Source organism: Oreochromis aureus, linkage group 9, assembly GCF_013358895.1.
Source record: "Oreochromis aureus strain Israel breed Guangdong linkage group 9, ZZ_aureus, whole genome shotgun sequence".
Lineage (NCBI taxonomy): Eukaryota > Metazoa > Chordata > Actinopteri > Cichliformes > Cichlidae > Oreochromis > Oreochromis aureus.
In genome coordinates, this window is record NC_052950.1 from 18,031,885 (window position 1) to 18,053,113 (window position 21,229).

The 21,229-nt window shown below is 40.6% G+C and overlaps 4 protein-coding genes across 5 annotated transcripts; 2 read left to right on the forward strand and 2 right to left on the reverse strand.

Moving 5' to 3' along the window:
* Positions 1 to 836: 836 nt before the first annotated feature.
* Positions 837 to 6,048, forward strand: LOC116320649 (neural cell adhesion molecule 1-like). Of its 2 annotated transcripts, none has more exons than XM_039617088.1 (11): positions 837 to 917; positions 1,781 to 1,864; positions 2,163 to 2,239; positions 2,847 to 2,998; positions 3,077 to 3,204; positions 3,299 to 3,410; positions 3,975 to 4,117; positions 4,414 to 4,598; positions 4,758 to 4,896; positions 5,045 to 5,153; positions 5,340 to 6,048. In XM_039617088.1, exons 2-10 carry the CDS (start codon positions 1,855 to 1,857, stop codon positions 5,116 to 5,118), a joined length of 1,020 nt encoding a protein of 339 aa, XP_039473022.1. In that variant the 5' UTR covers positions 837 to 917; positions 1,781 to 1,854; the 3' UTR covers positions 5,119 to 5,153; positions 5,340 to 6,048. The 2 variants fall into 2 exon arrangements, with proteins under 2 accessions (XP_039473022.1, XP_039473023.1); XM_039617089.1 differs by having other exon boundaries at positions 3,080 to 3,204.
* A 3,635-nt stretch (positions 6,049 to 9,683) lies between these two features.
* On the forward strand, positions 9,684 to 10,788 carry urad (ureidoimidazoline (2-oxo-4-hydroxy-4-carboxy-5-) decarboxylase). Its single transcript, XM_031740321.2, has 2 exons — positions 9,684 to 10,180; positions 10,311 to 10,788. Exons 1-2 carry the CDS (start codon positions 10,006 to 10,008, stop codon positions 10,637 to 10,639), a joined length of 504 nt encoding a protein of 167 aa, XP_031596181.2. The 5' UTR covers positions 9,684 to 10,005; the 3' UTR covers positions 10,640 to 10,788.
* On the reverse strand, positions 10,720 to 15,814 carry pdx1 (pancreatic and duodenal homeobox 1). The gene is made up of 2 exons (XM_031740320.2): positions 13,659 to 15,814; positions 10,720 to 11,654 (listed from the first exon to the last, which is right to left on the reverse strand). Exons 1-2 carry the CDS (start codon positions 14,044 to 14,046, stop codon positions 11,275 to 11,277), a joined length of 768 nt encoding a protein of 255 aa, XP_031596180.1. The 5' UTR covers positions 14,047 to 15,814; the 3' UTR covers positions 10,720 to 11,274.
* Positions 15,815 to 15,953: 139 nt separating this feature from the next.
* Positions 15,954 to 20,150, reverse strand: si:ch211-140b10.6 (protein POLR1D-like). The gene is made up of 3 exons (XM_031740322.2): positions 20,021 to 20,150; positions 19,497 to 19,571; positions 15,954 to 16,508 (listed from the first exon to the last, which is right to left on the reverse strand). Exons 1-3 carry the CDS (start codon positions 20,044 to 20,046, stop codon positions 16,154 to 16,156), a joined length of 456 nt encoding a protein of 151 aa, XP_031596182.1. The 5' UTR covers positions 20,047 to 20,150; the 3' UTR covers positions 15,954 to 16,153.
* Between the last annotated feature and the right edge of the window lie 1,079 nt (positions 20,151 to 21,229).

Below are 21,229 nucleotides of genomic sequence, written 5' to 3' on the forward strand. Positions count from 1 at the left end.
GTGCAACAACACAAAACAAAAACAATAAATGGCTCTTACACCCATGGCTGCTGTATTACGCTTTTTTGGTTTCATGGTGGCCACGTTGTTATCCTGTACAAGCCAGAACTGCTCTGAGCACATGAGTGCAGGGAAGCCCCCCACTCCCGCTTCCCTTCATGGATCAACCACGTTCTGGCCAGCTGACTGTGCAGCAGAGAGCACCCCTAAAACTATGAAGCGTTTCCCAGGATCTGTAACTTATTCAGCCAGCTATTTTCATACCCCATTTATTTCTGTTATTTCATTCCTCATTGCCATAACAGTGATGTTGTTTTCTTCTTGCTCCAGGCTATGAGCATTGAAAGTTTAAAGTGAATGTAAAAAAAAAAAGAGAGAGAGAGAGAGAGAAGCTATGCGACCACAGAGTTTATTCTCATGCTCAAAATATTTCCACCCATGGAAAGTCTGCTCATCATGAAACCAGTCTCTCCTTTACTCACAAATGAAATGTACGCCTGACTGTATAATATTTTCTCTGCTATAACATTATATGTAAAACAAACAAATAAATAAATAAACGTCTGTGCACACCCAGATGAGTCTGCTCTTTTCCTGTGTTTCTAGTTAGAGGTGCTGTATTCCATCTGTAAAGCCCCTCTTAGATGTATGGAGTAAGCATCCCGTCATGAGCTCCCATGTGACATGACCTCCTTTAGGTGAGGTATTTTGAGCCACTTTGGCTGTGCAGATAAGCAGCATTTGATCTTAAGCCTGTTTCAATAACAACCCCTGGCTGCAGAATGTTCTGAGACTCCTCCTCTGTGATGGAAAGTTGCTGTCACTGTTAACAGACGCAGATTTCCAATGTGTTTCTTTGAAACTGGTGTATCAGTGTGAGGACGTGAGCTTCATCTTCAACATTTCCTGCTTGCCTGGTGAGCCATGCCTTAATTTTCCTTACCTCGGCTGAATTGTTGTTTAATTTAGGTAATTGTGTGATCTCCTACTAAATGTCGGGTTAGGCCAAACCAGTGTGGGAGCGGAGATCCACTCTAGCCCAGCTATTTGCTGTTGAGTCCCAGAAGTAAGTGATTGGTGTGGTTGTGGGGCCCTTCTCTTTAAAGGGGATAGAAAGGAGGAAATATGCATCCAGAGAGACTGGATGGGAAAGGGTTGTAGAATACTTTTGAACTGAAGACCACAGTTTCTTTTTGTTTGGCTGGTTTTGTTTTAAAAATGCTTTAGTTTTACCAGAAGGAAGATTCATTTCAGGGCTTATGTGTTGCTTTTAAAAAGGAATTGGACTGAAAACTGCTAGAAGTAACCTGTGTAGCTTTAGGAGGAAAAGCAGACCCTGTAATGAGGAGGTGGGCAACCTCATTAAAGAGACTGAGAGTTGTATTCCCAGGATCTTGTGTGAAAACTCCCTCCCCATTAACACAAGGCCTATTAGGGTAGATGAAAACTCTTTCTCAGGAAGATGCTGAACTAATTTTTGATTGGCTGACAGGCTGATAATGCTAAATGTTATGTCCTCAGGCTGCTGGCCAGAATTACACCCCCAGCCCACTAGTCTGCCTTGAAAGAAAAATAAATCTTGTGTATCCTATTTCCAGTGTGAGTGTGGTGGTCACTAACAAAACTTTTTTCTTTCCCTTTTTTGTACTGAGGCAGTTTTTGCCCATGTGATTTTGTGCAGTAGTAAATCTGTGTAGGAATTAGGTGTCCTGCCGACCATGTTTATACAGCATCATAGTGATCAGCCTTCTTAATTCCCTGGGGTTAAATTGCCCTGTAGGTGGAGTAGTGGAGTTGCATTAAGAACATTTCCCCCCGCATACCAGGAGAACAAACATTTGGAGGCAGAGAAACATGATTGCAGGTATGTGAGTATTTCAGGATCCTGCAGACTTAATGGCAATCACAAATTTTAAATGAAGATTTTCATACAATGTGATGCAGTATATGATGCCACTGGGAGAAAATAAATGTAAGAAATAACATGTGTCCCAATAATGACACAAGTTCTATGCAAACTTCAGTTTAAATTTTGCAGGTTATTTTAAAATACACCATAAGTCAAAAGACTTAAACAAGCAATTAATTTGTCTTAATGACACATTTATGTTCCATCTTCTTTGGGCTTTTTACATGTTTTTTTTTTTTTTTTATCTCTCTAGCTGCTCTGGTGATGTGTGCTGTTGGGCTGTTCTGCTCTGATGGTGTGGAGACTCAGGTCTGTGTATCCAGTCATGAGGTAAGAGCTGTTTTAACTAAAAACTCATCAGAGGACTGAATGTGACACTTCCATAAGTTTCGTGGAGCTGAAATGCCATTAACATTCAGTGAATTTTATTCCTTGATAGGCTCCTGTGGAACAGTAATAACTGAAATATCCATTAATTGTTCATATGCATACCTTGAAAACACCACCCGTATTGTGAAAATTAGACAGAATTTGATATCCATTTTCATGCCATGCATGAGCAACTGTTTAGTGTTTGTTTAGCTCCAATATACCTTAACAAATGGGAGTGTGTTGTGGTGTACACAGTAGCAGCCTCAGCTCTGATTCATCTCAAAGATGTTCTGTGGGGTTTAGGTTTAGGACTCTATGCACACCAGTCAGGTTTGTCTGCACAAAAACTTGCTCATCCATGTTTTTATGGAACTTGCTTTGTGCACTGAAGCACAGTCATGCTGGAGCAGGACTGTTCACGTCATGCTGAAGCATTCACGTCATAATCACAGAGGGAGCGTGCGTGTATATGACAGAATCATATACACACTTCAATATGTTAATTAATTAATTAAGTAATATATATTTAAATCAGGAGCATTAACTCTTGACTCTTGTTTTTCAGGCAGCATGTTTGGTACCAGCTGATTATCTGAATCGATCTGGTCCCATCAGCAAAGAGTTGGCTGTGGGTAAGAAACTCATCATCTCCCTGGAGGGCCTCTCTGGATCTCCTGTCTGCCACTGGATCAGAGGAAAAGACCGAGTAATGAAAGCGTAAGTGACCGTCTGTGTTTCTGTTTGTGTGCTTTATCTTTTTATGTATGTAAACTGAGATGTTTCCTTTAACCTCAGCAGAAATGGGAGTCAGTCCATGGTCACACCACTGCTTTCTGAGACAGATTCAGGGGGGTACACTCTGACCTGTGACTCCAACAATGCCGCCATGTTCTCCACGACTGTGATTCTTCATGTAGTAATGAGTGAGTAACAGCTTCTCATCTTCTTTCTTCTACAATACTCAAACAAATTATTGATAATAAAATGAAGTTAACTGTTTTCTTTCATGTTGTTTAGAACGTCCAACAAAACCAAAGCTGATGCTCGATGGTGTTGACGTGTCAGATACTTCCCCCCTTTTTAAGTGTGTCTCTGAGGGTTTCCCAAATCCCACAATTAAATGGTCTGGGTAAGATGTTGTCCTTGATGTTTGTATGCAAACTTCAGAATAGCAGCACTTCTTGATTGGGTCATTTAGATTGAAACTTTATTATGATTGGTGGATGCCTTACGGAAACCTGGTTACAGCAGGATCATTGTTAGTTTGCATGAATCAACACTCTGAGTTATATGAACTGTCAGAACTCTCGAAGCACAGGCCGAAGAGGAGGAGTGGCAGCAGTCTTCCACTCCAGCTTGTCACTCAGCAATAGACCCAGACAAAGTTTTTATTCTTTTGATGAAAGCTTCAGACATTTTCAATCTGTTGGGGTTTTCTCTGTGTTATTGTAGGGTCTTTAACTTACAATATATTGAATAGTCCCTATTCAATAAAATTAAATAAATAATTTAAAAATAATAATCAGCAGAATAAAAGCAGAAGAAGGTGGATGGATGAAACTGAATCAGACAGCATAAAGCCAAAAATGGGTAAATGAAGCATGAAGCTTTATTAACAATGTTTCACATACACAGCAACCTGAAAAATATCACTTTACACCATTAACAGTAAGTTTTTTTTCTGTTTGAACAGGGTCAGGGATAGGGATAAAACTTTTAAGGGAAGCGATGGAAGGACAGAGAGCACAATTTCAAGCACTGAATATTATAATAGAGGAATGATGTGCTGTGCAACCAATGCCAAAGGACAAGAGTGCTCCCAACTGTATGACTACGGTAACTGGATAACAATGAATTAATTTAAACTCATTTTTTTATATAATCAATACTGTCTACAAAAGAATCTACAAAGTTCAAGCTATTGAAAAGTTGACATGAAACAAAATGTGTAGCCTAAAGACTCTCACTAGCTAATTTTGAAAAGGCAATCATATACTATATATATATATATCTATATGTTTTCTAGCGACATATATATATGTATATATATATATATATATATACACAGTATATATATATATATATATCACATGCCATGTGTTTTTCACTTGAGACCCCAATCTGTGTTTCAGACTTGATGACCAAAGATGAGGTATCTACTGTCACCCTGAGCGAAGGTCAGTCTCTGCTGCTTCGCTGCAGAGTAAAAGGATACAGTCTGAAATCACCTGTGTGGGAGAAAGGAGGAAGACTGCTCGATGCCAGGACATTAGCATGCAAACCAGAGAAGGAGGAGGAGGAGGAGAAGGAGGCGGAGGTACAGTAATGTTTTGTAATCAGGAAGAGTTTCCTTAAACTGTCTTGTTATGTTTGTCTGAAAATTGACCGAGCTCTTTAATATTACTCAGTCTGAGACACAAAGTACTTCACTGATAATCATCCTGCAAATGATCATTATTATGGTTTTGCCTTCCAGATGTGCATTAAAAATGACTCACATTACGATGTTCGGATGGCCTACCTGTCCATCAGATCAGTGAGAGAGGAGCACAGCGGCACATACACCTGCACGAGTACAGATAGAAACTCAAAGTCTGTTTATGTTCATGTCTCAGGTTAGTAGACTTCATTTCACATGATTATTGGTTCCCACTGAATAAATCATTTACCTAGTAGTCTCTAAAGGTACAAAGAACTATTTGCTTACAAAAGTATTTAATAAATCTTCAATTATTTAAAGCTTTTGTCCTTTCTATTTCCTAGGGAGTCCACCTACTTATAACAACTTGATGCTGCTGAAAGTAAGCAGTTTGATTCTCCTGCTGACTTGGCTATAGTCAGTGAAGTGCTCATGTTCCTCATCAAAAATTAGGTATATATTTCATCTTTTTTTAAAACACAATAAAAAAAACACAGCTCATCATCACTGTATGACCAGCTTGTACACTGAGAGCAGAAGGTCGGCGTGTTTTTTATAGATTCTGAAGAAAAGTTGAATATTTTCACCGCCACAGCTGGACAAAGAACCATTATCATCTCACTCCTTCTTTTCTTTCAGCTGTTATAACACCATAACCACCAGACCTTAAGCGACTGCAACAATCCAATGACCACTGTGGACATTTGAGTGAAACAGAAAATTAGACTGATTACTGACACATCTGAGTCAGATATTTGAGAAGGATCTTCTGCAACCATCATGTACAGAGTGATCACCTATATAACATTTTATCCATACGACATGTTACGCAATATTCTTTTCATAATAATTTAGAGCACAATGAACTTGTTTTACATTTTATTCAAATGTAGTTTAATTTCATAGGTTGGATAAAAAAATAATAATTCAGCTTTACAATATCTGCATGTGTTACAAAATGTTTCTATATACAACTCAAACAAGTTGTGTTTTACTATAACATAATCTGGCAACATTTTTATATTCTGCAAAGTTTTATAATATGCTAATTTCCCTAAAAGAATCTTAATTAAAGTATTTTAGATCGGGCTGCAAAACAATTTTCTACAAAATAAGTGGCACTAGATTTTATCAGATAAGATATTGTTACTAAAGAAATTATCTTTCTTGTTTTTAAACACCCATCAATGATTGCAAGCATTTTATGTATTTATCTATTTTGTAGATTCTTATTTTTATAGACTTTATATGCTGTTGCATTTTTATTCTGTACTGTATTCTGGCATATGTCTGTATTATACATACATTATGCAGTAAAAGTTGCTTTACTCATTCATAATAAAACTGATAATTACAATGTAATATCATGGGTCATATATTTATGTTGAGTATTTGTCTGTGTGTTTCTCATTTTGGTCCCAAGAGAAAAACAATTAACTTTTATAAGAAGGTTAAATATCAAAGATTAGAAAAAAAATCCTAGCTGTGTTCTACTTAAAAGTAGATTTTATTAAATAACAGTAATGAAATAATTTTTTTAATGTTTCCTTTTTTTAAAGTGGCGGATCTAGAAAACTTTACATGGGGGCAAATGAGGGGCAAGAGGTCTAGGCAGGGTGGCACATACCTTGATTTGATATACCTTTATTAGTCCCACAAGGGGAAATTTCATAAGGCTGCCAACCTATTGCACGCAATGGCGGCGCCATCTTACCCTCCGACCATACATACATTACACAAAAACATCACATGGGGAAGACAGGTCAGAGAGGTATAACAATGGAAAATGCACCACATGAGGAAAGATAAGGGGAAAAAAATAACTCCTCCCAGACTGAGCTCCAACAGGAGATCAGTTTGAGAACAGAAAAAAACACCTCTGCACATAGCACATGAAAAAAAAAAAAAAAAACTCTTAATACACCAAAAAACACATGACAAGCAACAGGGGTGGGTAAAGGGTGAGAGACAGCCAATGTAGACAGTACATCCGGGCCTGCAGCCTATGTGCTGGTCTCCATGATCCACCATCAGCATCGGAAGGGAATAAGCGTCGAAGGCGTTTGGAGGGGGGAGGGGGGATGAGTGTATGTCTGCATGTGTATATATGTCTGTGTGTGTGTGTGTGTGTGTGTGTGTGTGTGTACAGTGGCTTGCAAAAGTATTCGGCCCCCTTGAACTTTTCCACATTTTATCACATTACAGCCACAAACATGAATCAATTTTATTGGAATTCCACGTGAAAGACCAATACAAAGTGGTGTACACGTGAGAAGTGGAACGAAAATCATACATGATTCCAAACATTTTTACAAATAAATAACTGAAAAGTGGGGTGTGCGTAATTATTCAGCCCCTGAGTCAATACTTTGTAGAACCACCTTTTGCTGCAATTACAGCTGCCAGTCTTTTAGGGTATGTCTCTACCAGCTTTGCACATCTAGAGACTGAAATCCTTGCCCATTCTTCTTTGCAAAACAGCTCCAGCTCAGTCAGATTAGATGGACAGCGTTTGTGAACAGCAGTTTTCAGATCTTGCCACAGATTCTCGATTGGATTTGGATCTGGACTTTGACTGGGCCATTCTAACACAACGATATGTTTTGTTTTAAACCTTTCCATTGTTGCCCTGGCTTTATGTTTAGGGTCGCTGTCCTGCTGGAAGGTGAACCTCCGCCCCAGTCTCAAGTCTTTTGCAGACTCCAAGAGGTTTTCTTCCAAGGTTGCCCTGTATTTGGCTCCATGCATCTTCCCATCAACTCTGACCAGCTTCCCTGTCCCTGCTGAAGAGAAGCACCCCCAGAGCATGATGCTGCCACCACCATATTTGACAGTGGGGATGGTGTGTTCAGAGTGATGTGCAGTGTTAGTTTTCCGCCACACATAGCGTTTTTGCATTTTGGCCAAAAGTTCCATTTTGGTCTCATCTGACCAGAGCACCTTCTTCCACATGTTTGCTGTGTCCCCACATGACTTGTGGCAAACTGCAAACGGGACTTCTTATGGTTTTCTGTTAACAATGGCTTTCTTCTTGCCACTCTTCCATAAAAGCCAACTTTGTGCAGTGCACGACTAATAGTTGTCCTATGGACAGATTCCCCCACCTGAGCTGTAGATCTCTGCAGCTCGTCCAGAGTCACCATGGGCCTCTTGGCTGCATTTCTGATCAGCGCTCTCCTTGTTCGGCCTGTGCGTTTGGGTGGGCGGCCTTGTCTTGGTAGGTTTACAGTTGTGCCATACTCTTCCATTTCTGAATGATCGCTTGAACAGTGCTCCGTGGGATGTTCAAGGCTTGGGAAATCTTTTTGTAGCCTAAGCCTGCTTTAAATTTCTCAGTAACTTTATCCCTGACCTGTCTGGTGTGTTCTTTGGACTTCATGATGTTGTTGCTCCCAATATTCTCTTAGACAACCTCTGAGGCCATCACAGGGCAGTTGTGGAGCTGTTTTGCAAAGAAGAATGGGCAAGAATTTCAGTCTCTAGATGTACAAAGCTGGTAGAGACATACCCTAAAAGACTGACAGCTGTAATTGCAGCAAAAGGTGGTTCTACAAAGTATTGACTCAGGGGCTGAATAATTATGCACACCCTTTTCAGTTATTTATTTGTAAAAATGTTTGGAATCATGTATGATTTTTGTTCCACTTCTCACGTGTACACCACTTTGTATTGGTCTTTCACGTGGAATTCCAATGAAATTGATTCATGTTTGTGGCTGTAATGTGATAAAATGTGGAAAAGTTCAAGGGGGCCGAATACTTTTGCAAGCCACTGTATGTGTCCAGAGTTCAGCTGAGACAGTGTCCTTGGCCCTGCCAGGCTAAGTAAACAGTCTTCCAGCCAACCCAGGTGGCCTTGCATAGAAAGGGAAGAACAGTCAAAACACAGTTGTTATCAGGGTGTTGTTGTTCAGCTCCAGCCTTGCAACCGCAGCTGGCGCCGAAGGGGTATCCGCATGAGTGATGGTGCTTTTTACTTAAGTGCAAACAGCTCATATGAATTTCCAAGCAGTTCTACAGTCCAACACTGGTCTCTCAATCTCCCGTTGGAGAGCCACGAGCTTCGCCATACTTGCGCTCTGTGATGTTGTCATTCTTGTGCCCAAAGAGCCGATTCTGAGAACTCACGACAGTGTGCCTCCCCGAGATGTCATCCAATTTACGCTCAGAGATGTTATGCCGAGCGAGCCCTTCCGAGATGTAATCCAGTCTGCACTCAGAGATCTTGTTCTGAGTATTCACGGCAGCCCTAAGCCTTTCTAAGATCTTATCCGTGCTGCACTCAATGAGCCCATTTTGAGAAACTCACACCTCTTCCCATCGTTTCAGTCCCAGCGGGCAGCCTTGTGGGGGTTTGAACAGCCGGTTCCTCTTCCTTAGTTCTCCGGTAAGTCAGGGCCAAGCCAGCTCCGATCAGCCAGAACCCTGTTACCATGGTTCCGAATAGGTAGATATCTTCAGCACTCAGGCTCACCCAAGCCCAAACTTCTCGTAGAAGAAAGGGGTGTCAATTGCATTCAGAGACCAGTTGATCAAATCCATAATTCTCTTTTAGGTTTTAGAGAGTTCAGTAAAGCAAGTAAAAAATATGTAAATAGAGTCAACAAAATATCCACAAAGACACTTTAAAACTATTTATTGTATCGTTATCGGTTCTCAGAAAACAAAGACAATTGTAGGTAGCTTTACACAATTAGTTTTTACAAGTATTTTAAGGACATAAAAGTTGGGGGGGGGGGCTCTAAAGCAGGGGGGCCCTCTTATAGATTCGTTCCTGATTAATTATTTTTTTTAACCATTAAAACTCCAGACTTAAAGAGCCTCGTTCAGGAAATGTGATCCTGTTAATTTGTCTGAAAATGCCATCATTTTCAGTGCAGGTCTTTTAGCTTACGTAATATTTTCTATTTTCATGTAGAGGATCTGTCTACATCTTCCACCACTGAAGCCTTATCATGATCTCAGTACCGGCGTTGCGCTGTTTTTAATGGATACCCGTCTGATTTATATTCTTTGCTGACCTTCGTTCAGCGCTAGGGGACGCCAGAGCTCAGAATTTTAATGCTGAATAAGGACCCTGCAGCTAAAATTTAAATCACTGTTTTCCTCCTATTTTACATTCAGCCACTGTTCTTTCCAGTGTCAGATGATAGTTTCCATAAGAAAATATTAACCACTGCCAGACTATCCGGAAAGGGTGGAGGGTGTTCTGTGTGTCCAGCGGTGCGTTAACCCTTGTTGCAAAGTGTTGCGTAATGGTCAACAAACACTGCCTGTGGCACCACTGGAGACTGTTCCCATAAGTCATGGACATTTCAGCTGTAAATGCTCTTTCTTACGAGGATTTTGTGAACACTTTCGGTAACGTGGTGGAGAAATGTCCTGTTATAACAGCCGCTGTGTGGTCGAGGCGTCCGTTTGTGAGTTTAAATGCTCTGGAGGCTGCTATCAGTGACTTCATCGACGAGCTCCCAGAATCAGGTGATCCACGGAATTAGTTTATTAACATTTCTACCCTCTGCTCGGGTTAACTTTTACGCGTTTGTTTAATAAGTAGGCCTGTATCAGTTTAATGCTCTAAATTGAGAGAAATGATTGGTTGTATGTGCAGGTAAAGAGGGGATCCTAAGGTGTCACCCCGACCTGGCCGGCAGGGACCTGCAGAGAGGCACCTTGACCCGGGAGTCGCGCCAGGAGCAGGCAGGAGCCGGAATGGACGCGCTGACCTCGGGGGAAACCGAGCGCATGGCCCGTCTCAACAAGGATTACAAAAAGCGCTTCGGTTTCCCATTTGTCATCTGCGCCCGGATGAACGACAAAGCGAACATCTTGCGGCAGCTGTCCGAGCGCTGCCAGAACGAGCGCGCAGTGGAGAGAGCGCGGAATCGAGGAGGTGAAGAAGATCTGCCGCTTGCGCCTCCAAAGTCTGCTGCTCACTGATGGCGCGAACAAATTATGAAGTGCCGGAGGTTGAGTTTTGCGCCAATTTGCCTCTAAACCTCATCACTGCCAGGCTCAAGGGCTGTGGTATATTTTTATTCTGAATGTATCCATAAAATCTCCAATCAATAAAACATGTGGATCATTGATTCTAATTAACAATCTCCATAATACAGCTTAGTGTATATACAAGTGTACACTGATGTATGGAAAACAACAGCACTGATAATCATGTCTGTGGTCCGCTGCCGGGAAAGGAGTTCGTCCTCGGTGAATTTGTTGTCTCCGCTTGCCATCTGGTGTTGAGCCTATCTCAGAGGATGTTTAGCGATGAAGAAATGTCACTAAATAAGTCCAGAAATAACAGACTGTGAAATCCAGTCAGGGGGCTTATGGTGGTCCAAGAGAAATTTCTGAGGGGTCCCTGTAAACGAGCACTTTACAGAAATACCTGATACATAAACTCTTAAGAGATTTTTCCCCTAATCACCCTCAATCTTTTCAGGAAAAAAATATATGTACATGTTTCCTAAAACTTGGATTTAAGTTTCAGTCAAAGTTAAAATGATCCCTTAAATATGAGTTCAGGTCTGAGTCTTAAAAATCTTAAAGTCTTAAAAATAGATCCGCTGGATCTATGCGCTCTCTCTGGAGCCGGAGGCAGACAGACCGTGCAGAGGGGACACGGGGGGTGTGGTGGCGTGAGGTCCGTTTGAGGAGGAAACCCCTCCCGCGGCCTCCCCCTGGTCCCCAGAGGTGATGGAGGAGTCCTGGTCCGGGTCGGCCCCCCTCGCCCTCCTCCGGTCCTCCTCCTTCTTCCACTTCATGCGCCTGTTCTGGAACCAGATCTTGATGTGGCGCTCGGTGAGGCTGAGGGTCAACGCCAGCTCCACGCGCCTCGGCCTCGAGATGTAGCGGTTGAAAAGGAACTCCTTCTCGAGCTCTAGCAGCTGGGCGCGCGTGTACGCAGTCCTCGTGCGTTTGTTTTCTTCATTCTCAGACATCACGTATGACCCTGAAACCACAAGGAGAATTAGCGCCCTTTAAAAGCAAGAATATGTAATTTAAAAAAAAAGAGTTTTTATTAAAATCTGAAGCACTTCAAGTTTAAATTTACATTTTTATTTTTGTAAACTATGAAAAGTGTTTTTATTTATGTAAAATAAAAAAATCTAGAAAATTAATGTAAAGAAGAATCTCCAGCCACTCTTTATTTAACCAGTACTAACCAAATACTTGGCCAAACAACAGGCTATTATTACAGGGGATCATTCAAACAGGTTTAATTTAGATTTTAGGGGTGAAGATTATTATAGATCAATTGTTTTAGAGATTAAATTAAGATTTCCTTCAAGGACAAAACATATTTCCCAGTGCACGTGATCACCCACAGCTGAAATTCAAGCAGATTAATTACTCTGCATATCATAAACCACAAACAGGAAGTCTTTTTTATTTGCTACAGTCACTGAAAGCTGTATATAAGTTTTAATTTTTTTTTTTTAAATGTATTTTCATATTGTTGAAGATAAAGACCGAGACAATAGACGTTTTTAGACAGTTTAGAAGAATCCATCGACCGCTTATTTAAAATAAATGAATAAATTAATTAATTTAGTTGGATCACAACTCGATGAGATCCACGTTTTAATGAACTGAGTGTTCAAAAATGACCTCTTCCATTTTCCATTATCCTGTGATGACATACTTTACATTTAAAACACTCAAGTAAAAAAATAGATTTAAAATATTATAGAAAAGTAATTTTTGTCTTTATTTGCACCTTATCAGTCACGCATCAGTTTGAAAAGCTTCTAGAGCGTTTTATTTTAGATGTGCAACCCTAAATTCCTTATTTGTTCATTTTGAGCATCAATACAAGAAAGACTATTCATTCATTTATGACGTTGAATGTGCAGTTAAATTTGTATTTAATACGTTCTTAACAATAATTAAAAAAAAATACTGCATTTAATATACATTTATTTTCAAAGTGAACCTGAAATATGCCATCATGCAGGCTATTTTTAAATAGATTTACATAGTCAAGTTGTTAGGAATTAATATGAATCATGTGAAGCTACTGATTATAATTATTGCCTATTTGTAAGGCATTAATTTATAGTTTCGCTTCTGGGCATCATTCCCAATTACCGTCGTTCATGCTGATTTTAAAAACTTTTTTGGTTTTTTTAACTTCATGGTAACTGTTAAAAAAAATTCATATATAATAAGTTTACACTGTCCATTAAGTATGTCAGAATAATAAAACAACGTGGGCCTGCTATATCAGAGTGAAAGTTATTCAGTTTCGACTTTATGAGAGTGGCTCGTTCATACATAACGCTTCTATTGAGAGTTCTTTAAGAGAGAGAATCAGAAGAAATATTCTCTGGGAATTTCATTCTGACGTAAGAAAAGTATGAGAACTTTTTTTATTTTAACCAAACTATTTTTTCCTAACAACGACACTGCTTTTACGCAAACTCGCTGCACGTAAAGCAAGTTTGTTGAAATTCAGTCCACTGAAAACTCTTCCGTGAAAAATACTTCCCTTAAAAAGTTCATTACATTTTAGAGTTTCTTTTTTTATTCCACGTTATCAAGACCACATTACAATTACAAGCGACTTGGCAATATAAAAGACTATTATTAGGCTGCTCGTGGCTGAAGATACCGTGATTTATGAAAATGTTTTTGTACAAACAAAACTCACATTTTTGTGACGATAATACCTGATATGAAGCAACCGCTCACCTCCCGGGCCTTTTACAAAAATGACTGACAGGTAAACTGAAACACCCAGGATTGTATTGTTGGGGCCATAATGTCATTAAAGGCCTCAGAAGTAGTCAGTTGAAAGTTACGTGTTATATAGCTAAATTGTGTAAACGTGACTGTCCCCAAATTTTAATTTAAAGCCCTCTTTGAACTCAAATTAAGAACTGTATCCCCCCTCATCAGATTCTGTAGTACGCTCATGATCACACTGTATACGCTGATTTGTTTGAGTGTTTACCTGCCCACTGTCCTTTCCAGGTGTGTGAGTGGGATTTAGTGGTTTTCATCCAAGGGAATGGCAGGTGATATCTGCTCTGTTCCACGGGGTCACTGTAGCCTGGAGGCGGCTGGAGGGTCTGCTGTTGCTGCTGGTGCTGGTGGTGGTGGAGCTGGGGCACGCCAGGATCCTCCCGCATACTCGGCAAACTGTAAGTGGTAGCAATGTCAGGAAGGCCGGCCTGCTCCAAGGCTCCCATGGACGGCGGTGTGTAGACGGAGTGGACCTGCCTGCTCATGTAGAGGCAGGGTGGCGGGCTGCTGTGGCTGTAGTCATCACCCTGTGATCTCTGGTACGCGCAGGAGTCTTTAAAAACCTGAGAGGGATAAAAGTGATCTTCCCGATTCATGGCTGGCGAGGACCCGTGTCTGCAGGGGGGCCGTTTGCGCACACACACGCACCGTAACCTGCGCCCTACCTCGGCGTAAACCTTCAGCTCTACCTGCCTCAGGCGCAACTGCGAGGCCCTTACTGCTCCACACAGGTGTGTCACTCTGCCACCATGTGACCCTGTAGCGCCCAAGCCATTGGTTTCACTGTTTGCTCAAAAACGGCAGGCCGATAGCTCCCAGTTTCCAGGATATTCTGCAGTTTGAGGGAGCTTTTTTCCCCAGCCAACTGAACAACAGCGCGTAAATCAATGCTACTCTGTAAATACCGCAAGGTTTACCTGGCATCCACCTGTTTCTGACCCCAGCAGCAGCAACAACAACAACAAAAACAGGTGACCGTGCAACTGCTCCCTCCACATGTGGGGCAAAAGAGGGAGGTATTAATCAAGAGCGCCTGGAAGGAGCACGATTCTCACGCAAGGCAAGCTGGATTGTCCTCAAACAGCACAGCCATCGACATTTTATATGGATATATCTCTCGTGTGCACACTGAGGTTGATAAATCGATACGTATGGGCGCAAACATTGGTTGACCCGCCAGATAAGAGACGTGGATGGAGAGACAGTTGTCTTGGAAACTCTGGCGAAAAGCTCAAACACCACACACAGCCCACTTTTTTCATTTATCTGCTTTTTTCCCCCCTCTAACGTTTAAAACGCGCCCATTATACTTTTGTAAATGCATCATTTAACACCATTTCGCACGCGTGGGCCCACGGTCTCCGCACGCAGGTATCTTGGCGACAACAAACAAGAGCTCATGCGGCCACTTCGCTCGCCGCACTCTCGCCGGTGTTTGCTGGTCATTAGGCTTCAGCGGCGGCGTGTGCTCGCGCCATTAAACCAATTAGGCTGGAGTGACTGGACTGAACTCAATTAACAGCCGTGCGCGTGGAGCGTGTCTCCACAGCCCTCGAGCTCTCCGGTGTCGCCTTTACGCAACGCGGAGACGAACGCGATTTACTTATTTTTCAGGAAAAATTACAGGAAGATCGGGCTTTTACCTCGCTGGTGTGTATCAATAGACCGTATTTGCCCGGAGTTCTTCAGAAGCAATTATGGCACTTTCGACTGTATCTTAATGGGGCACTCAGCAATGCAATAAAGTTCAAGTAAACCAATTCTACACAAAACACCGCCTGCACTATGGCTTAATGGTGTTTATATTTGATTATTGTTTCAAAGAGGAAGGAAACAGTTAACCAGAGCCATTCTCCTCTACAGTGGAGACAACGTGATTTATGAAGCATGATGCGCCTCAGATGCACTTTAGCCAACTTTCAAGCTGCAGATTTTTTTTTTTCCTTTATGTAATGGCCTAAGCGAGGAGTGATGCGGGTTAACGTGGCTGTAATAGACCCGTGTGTAATCAGGGCCAACGAGCTTGACATTTGTCACGTTTATATAAGGCTGTGGAACAATTAAAAAAAAAAGGAGGCCAAATGGAGATGACACTGAAGGCTTCAGCAAACGTCCACCCATCCTCAAACCTTAGAAAAGGTGAAAATACTGTATGTGTTAAAGGGTTAAAATACTTCACTGCCACACATAATCCTTTGGAGACCACTAAACCACAAGCACAGGCGCATGTAGGAGTGTCGGGAAAACAAAGTTTTTTTTCCTCTCTCCTTTGACAAACAAAACCCTTTGTGATAGCTGGTGTATACATGTCAAAAAGTTGGACAGGCGATAACATGTGCTTACCCAGTGGCGACTGCAGCGTGGCCTATGTAAACATCATGGCTAGTGAATAATAACAGAAAAATGGTAATGACATTATGATTGAAACAAAGCCTGCTCTTATAGGCGAAGCATAACTGCATCAAACTATGATGAAGAGAATGAAGAACATAAACGTGTGGGATGTGTTATTCAGACAAAAGTTTACTGGGGGGGTCAGCAACTGAACGCATCATGAGAGAATTGTCCACGTTTACAAGTGTAGCAAAAACTTAAAGTTTCGTGTAGCTCATTCTGAGCAAAGTCAGCAGATCCTCTCAGGTTTAAGTCACACACACACACACACACACACACACACACACACAGACAGACAGGTGGGCTATTTTAACTCGTGGAGTTTGTGTGTGTGTGTGTGTCTTTGTCTCGGCTTGGTCTATCAGTGTGTCTCCGTTCTCTGTCGCCTCTGTGGCGTCTGTCTTTGTCTCTATCCAGCTTCTTATCTCGGTTTCTGCGGCCGTCCCTGTGATGATGTTTATGATCAATGTGGCCTCCATTACTCTTGTGATCTCTGGGAGGTGTCCTGCTGCGGTCTCGGCCTCTGTCTGGGGAATCGCTCCTCAGGCGCCCCCTTGCGGTGGAGTGTCCGGCTCCGGGCTCGCCAGTGCGGCGCTGCAGGCCGGTGGAGCGCAGCGTGTTGAGGAGGAAGCGTTTGTTGGTGCTCCGCAGAGGACATTTCAACCTCAAAGAGAAGTGAAGGACAAGAGAGGTTCGTTAGACGTGTTACAATTACCCCTGCGACCATTAGAGAGACAGATGGATGGTCGTCACTGAGGTCAGAGCTAATAACCGCCACACAGGACTCACAGGACAGATTCATCTTTAAAAGTCCTCGCAGACAGAGCTGCAGCTACCGCTGAGGATACTGAGTGTTTCTGCTCTTTCCGCCTTTGAATTCTCATGAAACTGATTAAAAGCTGGCAGTATTTTATGGGCTGACTCCAGCATTAAGCCTCCCTCAAAATCAATAAGCAGTTCTGTGATTTTCCACACAGATTTTATCCTCAGAAATACAAATTAGACATCTCTTTGAGGTATTTAAAATATATATTTTTTTAAACTTAAAAACCTCACTCTCAGTGGCTTAAACTGGGTGATTTGGATTCATGACCTCAGCATCAGATTGTCATTTTTTCCATCAAGTGTCTGCTGTAAAAAATTTTGATCTCAATTAGACCTGTATGACAATTTTTATTTCAAGTTTGACTACTTTAAATGTAAATATCAGTGAGATAAAAAGTAGCAAGAATAACTACACAATGCATTTATACAAGATCAAACATTCCAACATTTTCCAGGACATCATGGTGTTTTTACACATTACCAAACTGGTTATATATTACCCTAGATTAGTTAGAGAACCCTATTAACGGGCTTAAAGCATGAACTCAGTGCAGAGAAAAGACAAAAACAAAGCAAACATTTTTAAAACTGTATTTTTGCTAACAAGAAATTAATTTTCTCACATGCTGGTTACACAATACCAAACATTTAACTACAGGCAAATTAATGGAAATAAACCCCCAACATAAAGCATTTTAGTAAGAGATCTAGTGACTGTGAAAGCCATGAAGTAAAATTTACATTCATATTTAAACCACTTAGTTCCCTGAGGATGGCTCCTGGAAGAGACGACTACCATCGGGATAGAACTTTTTCATCACAGGAGAAAGGCCATCATTTAAAATCTTCATATTGACTTTCAATGAGGGGACAAACCATGCTAGGAGACTGCTCTCTGCCACACAGGCGCTCATCCACCAGTCGAGAATACGACCACTCGCTCTCAAATGTGCACTGCTCATTGTAATGAGGGATGAATGCAGTGCAGCTCTACTGTAATTGTTTTACAGTAGGGCGGTTCTTGGTGACAGTCTGATTACATCCTGCACTGACATCCTCATTCATCTGAGAAGGAGTTGCTCTTTACTTTTACTGGGTGCACTGATGCACGACCATCACTTTTATCAAATGTGTGCAGTCGACCACAGCTTCCAACCCCGTTTTACTGACGCCTTTCCCATTGATCTAAATCGCTCAGAGCAGCATGGGACCATAAATCTAAACACATTCAATGAAAAATCAATCAGTGCCTTCCATCTGTCCTCCTATCAGTATCAGATATTCTTTTTTTAGTACAATAACTTTATTGTATGTAATGAATCCATGCTTCCTCCTACAAAATGAGGTACATGTCCTCTGAGTACACTCTTTTATAGTCTACAGTATTTCTCCAGCATTTTTTAATACTCATAACTTAGGAGGTGAAAAACAAATTGGAGCTTTGTTAAAAGCAGCAACCAAATCAATGTAACGCCCACTGCAAGTGTCAGGATCTAAAGTAAAGTTTTAAATGGGATATATTGGAGTTTTGGTCATTCACTGAAATAAAAAAAAAAAAAAAGCATTTGGGTCAATTTTAAAGTGTCACCATGTCAGATTGGAGGCAGGTCAAAACAAGATATATCATTTACCTACATTTTTACACTGGGGTCACCTTCTTCTTTGCAATCTAAATCATTTTTTAACACAGTCATGATTTAATACTACTTTCACTCTCATAGATTTTAAATTTGTGCAGTTTTGCTATTAAAGCTAGGATCTAGCCCATAATACTGATGCTCAAAGTTTGCTCAGGGGCTATAGAAAAAAACATTACACTGCCTCTACTATGAACATCCTGTCTAAGATCATTAAGGACAGCGTAATGGGTATGTGTGTCTATTTTAACTTTCACTTCAAGTTAAAATAAGTTTGTATTTGATGCATCTTAATTGTATGCACTGCTCAGGGAGATGCTCCAAATTTCATTGTGCACCTATACAGAGACAAATACATGCATTCTATTCTCTTCTATTCTAGGATGTGACATTTTGAGCATGTGTAAAGTTCATATGGTTGCACTTTTTAACGGAGTATAAATGAAATTAAAGGTTCATTTTAAGTAGATATATTTTGTAGAAGAAGTTATGAGGGTTTGAGATGCTAGAAGAAATAAGCCAAATTAAAAAGTGCCAAAATCAAATTTGAGGTGGGTGGATCAATCCAAATATAGAATCGATAGTATTGATACCAACATTGCTTTTGGTATCAGATCCATACTAGTGCAATAGGAACGATACTTTGTTTCTATCCTCTAAGTTCAGTATCTAGCCCAAGGAATTGCTTTAAATCATTTTTAGTGAAAAATATACTTCAGGTATGCACTATGAAAAAATTACAGGAATCTTTTTTTGTGTTAACCTCCACATCAATTTTATTTATAGCTTATAGCACATTATAAGCTAGAGAATTTAACCTAACATGCTGCACATTTAGACTGCAAGTCTCCAAAAAACCCATTTTCACAGAAAGCTAAAAGATGCGTTTTTATGTGTTAATTATAGTGAAAAGTAACAATGACAGCGATTTAATGCTCATTAAATCTGTTGCAAATGAATGACGATTTATTAATTTTCTTTTACAATTTACAATTATCGGTATCGGTATTGGCCGACTATGTACCTGGTATCAGATCGATACCAAAAATCTGCAGTATCGCACACTACTGCAGCCATTTTCATTTAGTTCAAGTGCAATGCACACATTATGTGGGGTTCAACTACCAGGCCTTCTTACTAAAGCAGATAAGTAAGAGTCAGACAGATGGCATATCAGACACGGTGCTCACCATCCTGCAGGGCCCATGGTCTCTGCTCTCACGCGGGCTCTGTCAGTCTCCCTGAGGAGCTCCTCCACTGCACGCCTAGATGGATAAATAAAGAGGAAAAAACGTCAAACACTGTTCACGTGAAGGGGAGGAGAAATGGTGAGAAGCCGAGGACAAAGATGGCGCAAATCCTCAAGGGGGAGCCAAGGGGAGAATAATCTAATTAAGTGAGAGAAAACAGAGTGATGCGGAAGAGAAAGTGAATCATCAGGAGCAAAAGGGGAACAGTGTCCTGGTTTGACCCGAGCTGCTGAATCGGCACAATCCCAGCAGAGGAGACCCGCTGATCTACTTTTATAAAGGACAGGCAGCTGATGGTGTGTGCCACCACGAAGGCAGGCTTTCCATACAATCACAAGCTCGTCTAACAACACAATAAATGAGGCTCTTTTTTACCGACGGAGCGCTGTTACGGATTTAGAGGAAACCTGCGTTCAACAGTGCGCAAATACCGAGTGAGGACAAATATTAACACAGCTACATACTTTTCCAGCTCATTATCTTCTGCCATCGCGATCACACGCAAACTTAATTGCGCTAAAATCGATGGATGATCGTTAATTAACCCAACATCGCTTGTTTACCTCCTCGCGAGGTCCTCCGACCGAGGACCCCGAGGATTTTTGCTGCCCTGAATAATGCCAGATCATTTTTAACTTCACCGTCCACCTTTTTCTGTTTTCTGCCATTTCCCAAATAACTTTCTTGGACAGTAACCGACTAAAACGTTATAATAAAAATAAAGAAATCCTGATATTTAGGTCTGGGCTCTGTTTATCACACAGTTAACAAAATGTACCCGTTTAGTAAAACGAAAGCGATGCCGCAGTGGTTGTTTTTAATTCCCCATTTTTACCGTAAACTGGTATAAAGCTGCTGTGTTCATCAAAAATATTAGCTTAACTTAAGAAGTTGGCAGTGGTTTTGTCGTCATTATTTCTGACCATAGAACGACCTAAATTCTGGTGAGGTTTGTTTATTTTATTGCACTGCTTGGTGAATGTTATACGTCAGTGGAAAGGTTTTTGTGCTAATTAACTATTAACATCTCTCAAAACTTGTTGAGAAAGGGAGACATTCTCATCTTTAAAAGCGGCATTTATCCAAAACTGAAAGCTGTAATATTAAGTTTCACTTATTATTTAAAATAAAACTAAGTCATGTTAATAAGTTTTAATCTCACGCCCCCTTTAAACCTTTATAACAGTAGCCTACAATGTAAACAGTAATCTTCAAAAAGAATAACTTACAGTATGTATGCATTTATTTATTTACGTTTTTGTTTGTTCCCTGTATTTATTTATTTATTTATTTATTTATGCATATGTATTTACTTATGTATTTTGCATGTATGTATGTATGTATGTTTATATATTTATTTATTTAGTTATACGTGTTTATTCGTGTATCGATTTACCTATGTTTGTCTGCGTTACAAATATATGTTTATTTTGATGTGTTTGCTGACTTATTAGAATTTTTATATATAAATATATTTAAACACATTTTGTTTTATTATTTATTTTTATATTATATTATTTACTTATTTATTTGTCTATTTGGTTGTTAATTATTTATTTACGAAAAGGCGGTCTTAAAGCCACCCCCTAGCTCTCCTCTGGATTGACAACTGTATGCCCCGCCCACTCGGTTTTGACGGACAGCAGTGGGCGGGGTCAGCGCTGCCAAAGGCA

Coding starts and splice junctions, on each gene's coding strand:
- LOC116320649 (XM_039617088.1), top strand. Junction 3,411..3,974: donor CCCACAATTAAATGGTCTGG/GTAAGATGTTGT, acceptor CTGTTTGAACAG/GGTCAGGGATAGGGATAAAA. Junction 4,897..5,044: donor TGTTTATGTTCATGTCTCAG/GTTAGTAGACTT, acceptor TCTATTTCCTAG/GGAGTCCACCTACTTATAAC.
- urad (XM_031740321.2), top strand. CDS start 10,006: ATGGACATTTCAGCTGTAAATGCTCTTTCTTACGAGGATTTTGTGAAC. Junction 10,181..10,310: donor CGACGAGCTCCCAGAATCAG/GTGATCCACGGA, acceptor TTGTATGTGCAG/GTAAAGAGGGGATCCTAAGG.
- pdx1 (XM_031740320.2), bottom strand. CDS start 14,046: ATGAATCGGGAAGATCACTTTTATCCCTCTCAGGTTTTTAAAGACTCC. Junction 11,655..13,658: donor CTGGAAAGGACAGTGGGCAG/GTAAACACTCAA, acceptor TTGTGGTTTCAG/GGTCATACGTGATGTCTGAG.
- si:ch211-140b10.6 (XM_031740322.2), bottom strand. CDS start 20,046: ATGGCAGAAGATAATGAGCTGGAAAA. Junction 19,572..20,020: donor GAAGATAATGAGCTGGAAAA/GTATGTAGCTGT, acceptor TTATCCATCTAG/GCGTGCAGTGGAGGAGCTCC. Junction 16,509..19,496: donor ACCATGGGCCCTGCAGGATG/GTGAGCACCGTG, acceptor CTTCTCTTTGAG/GTTGAAATGTCCTCTGCGGA.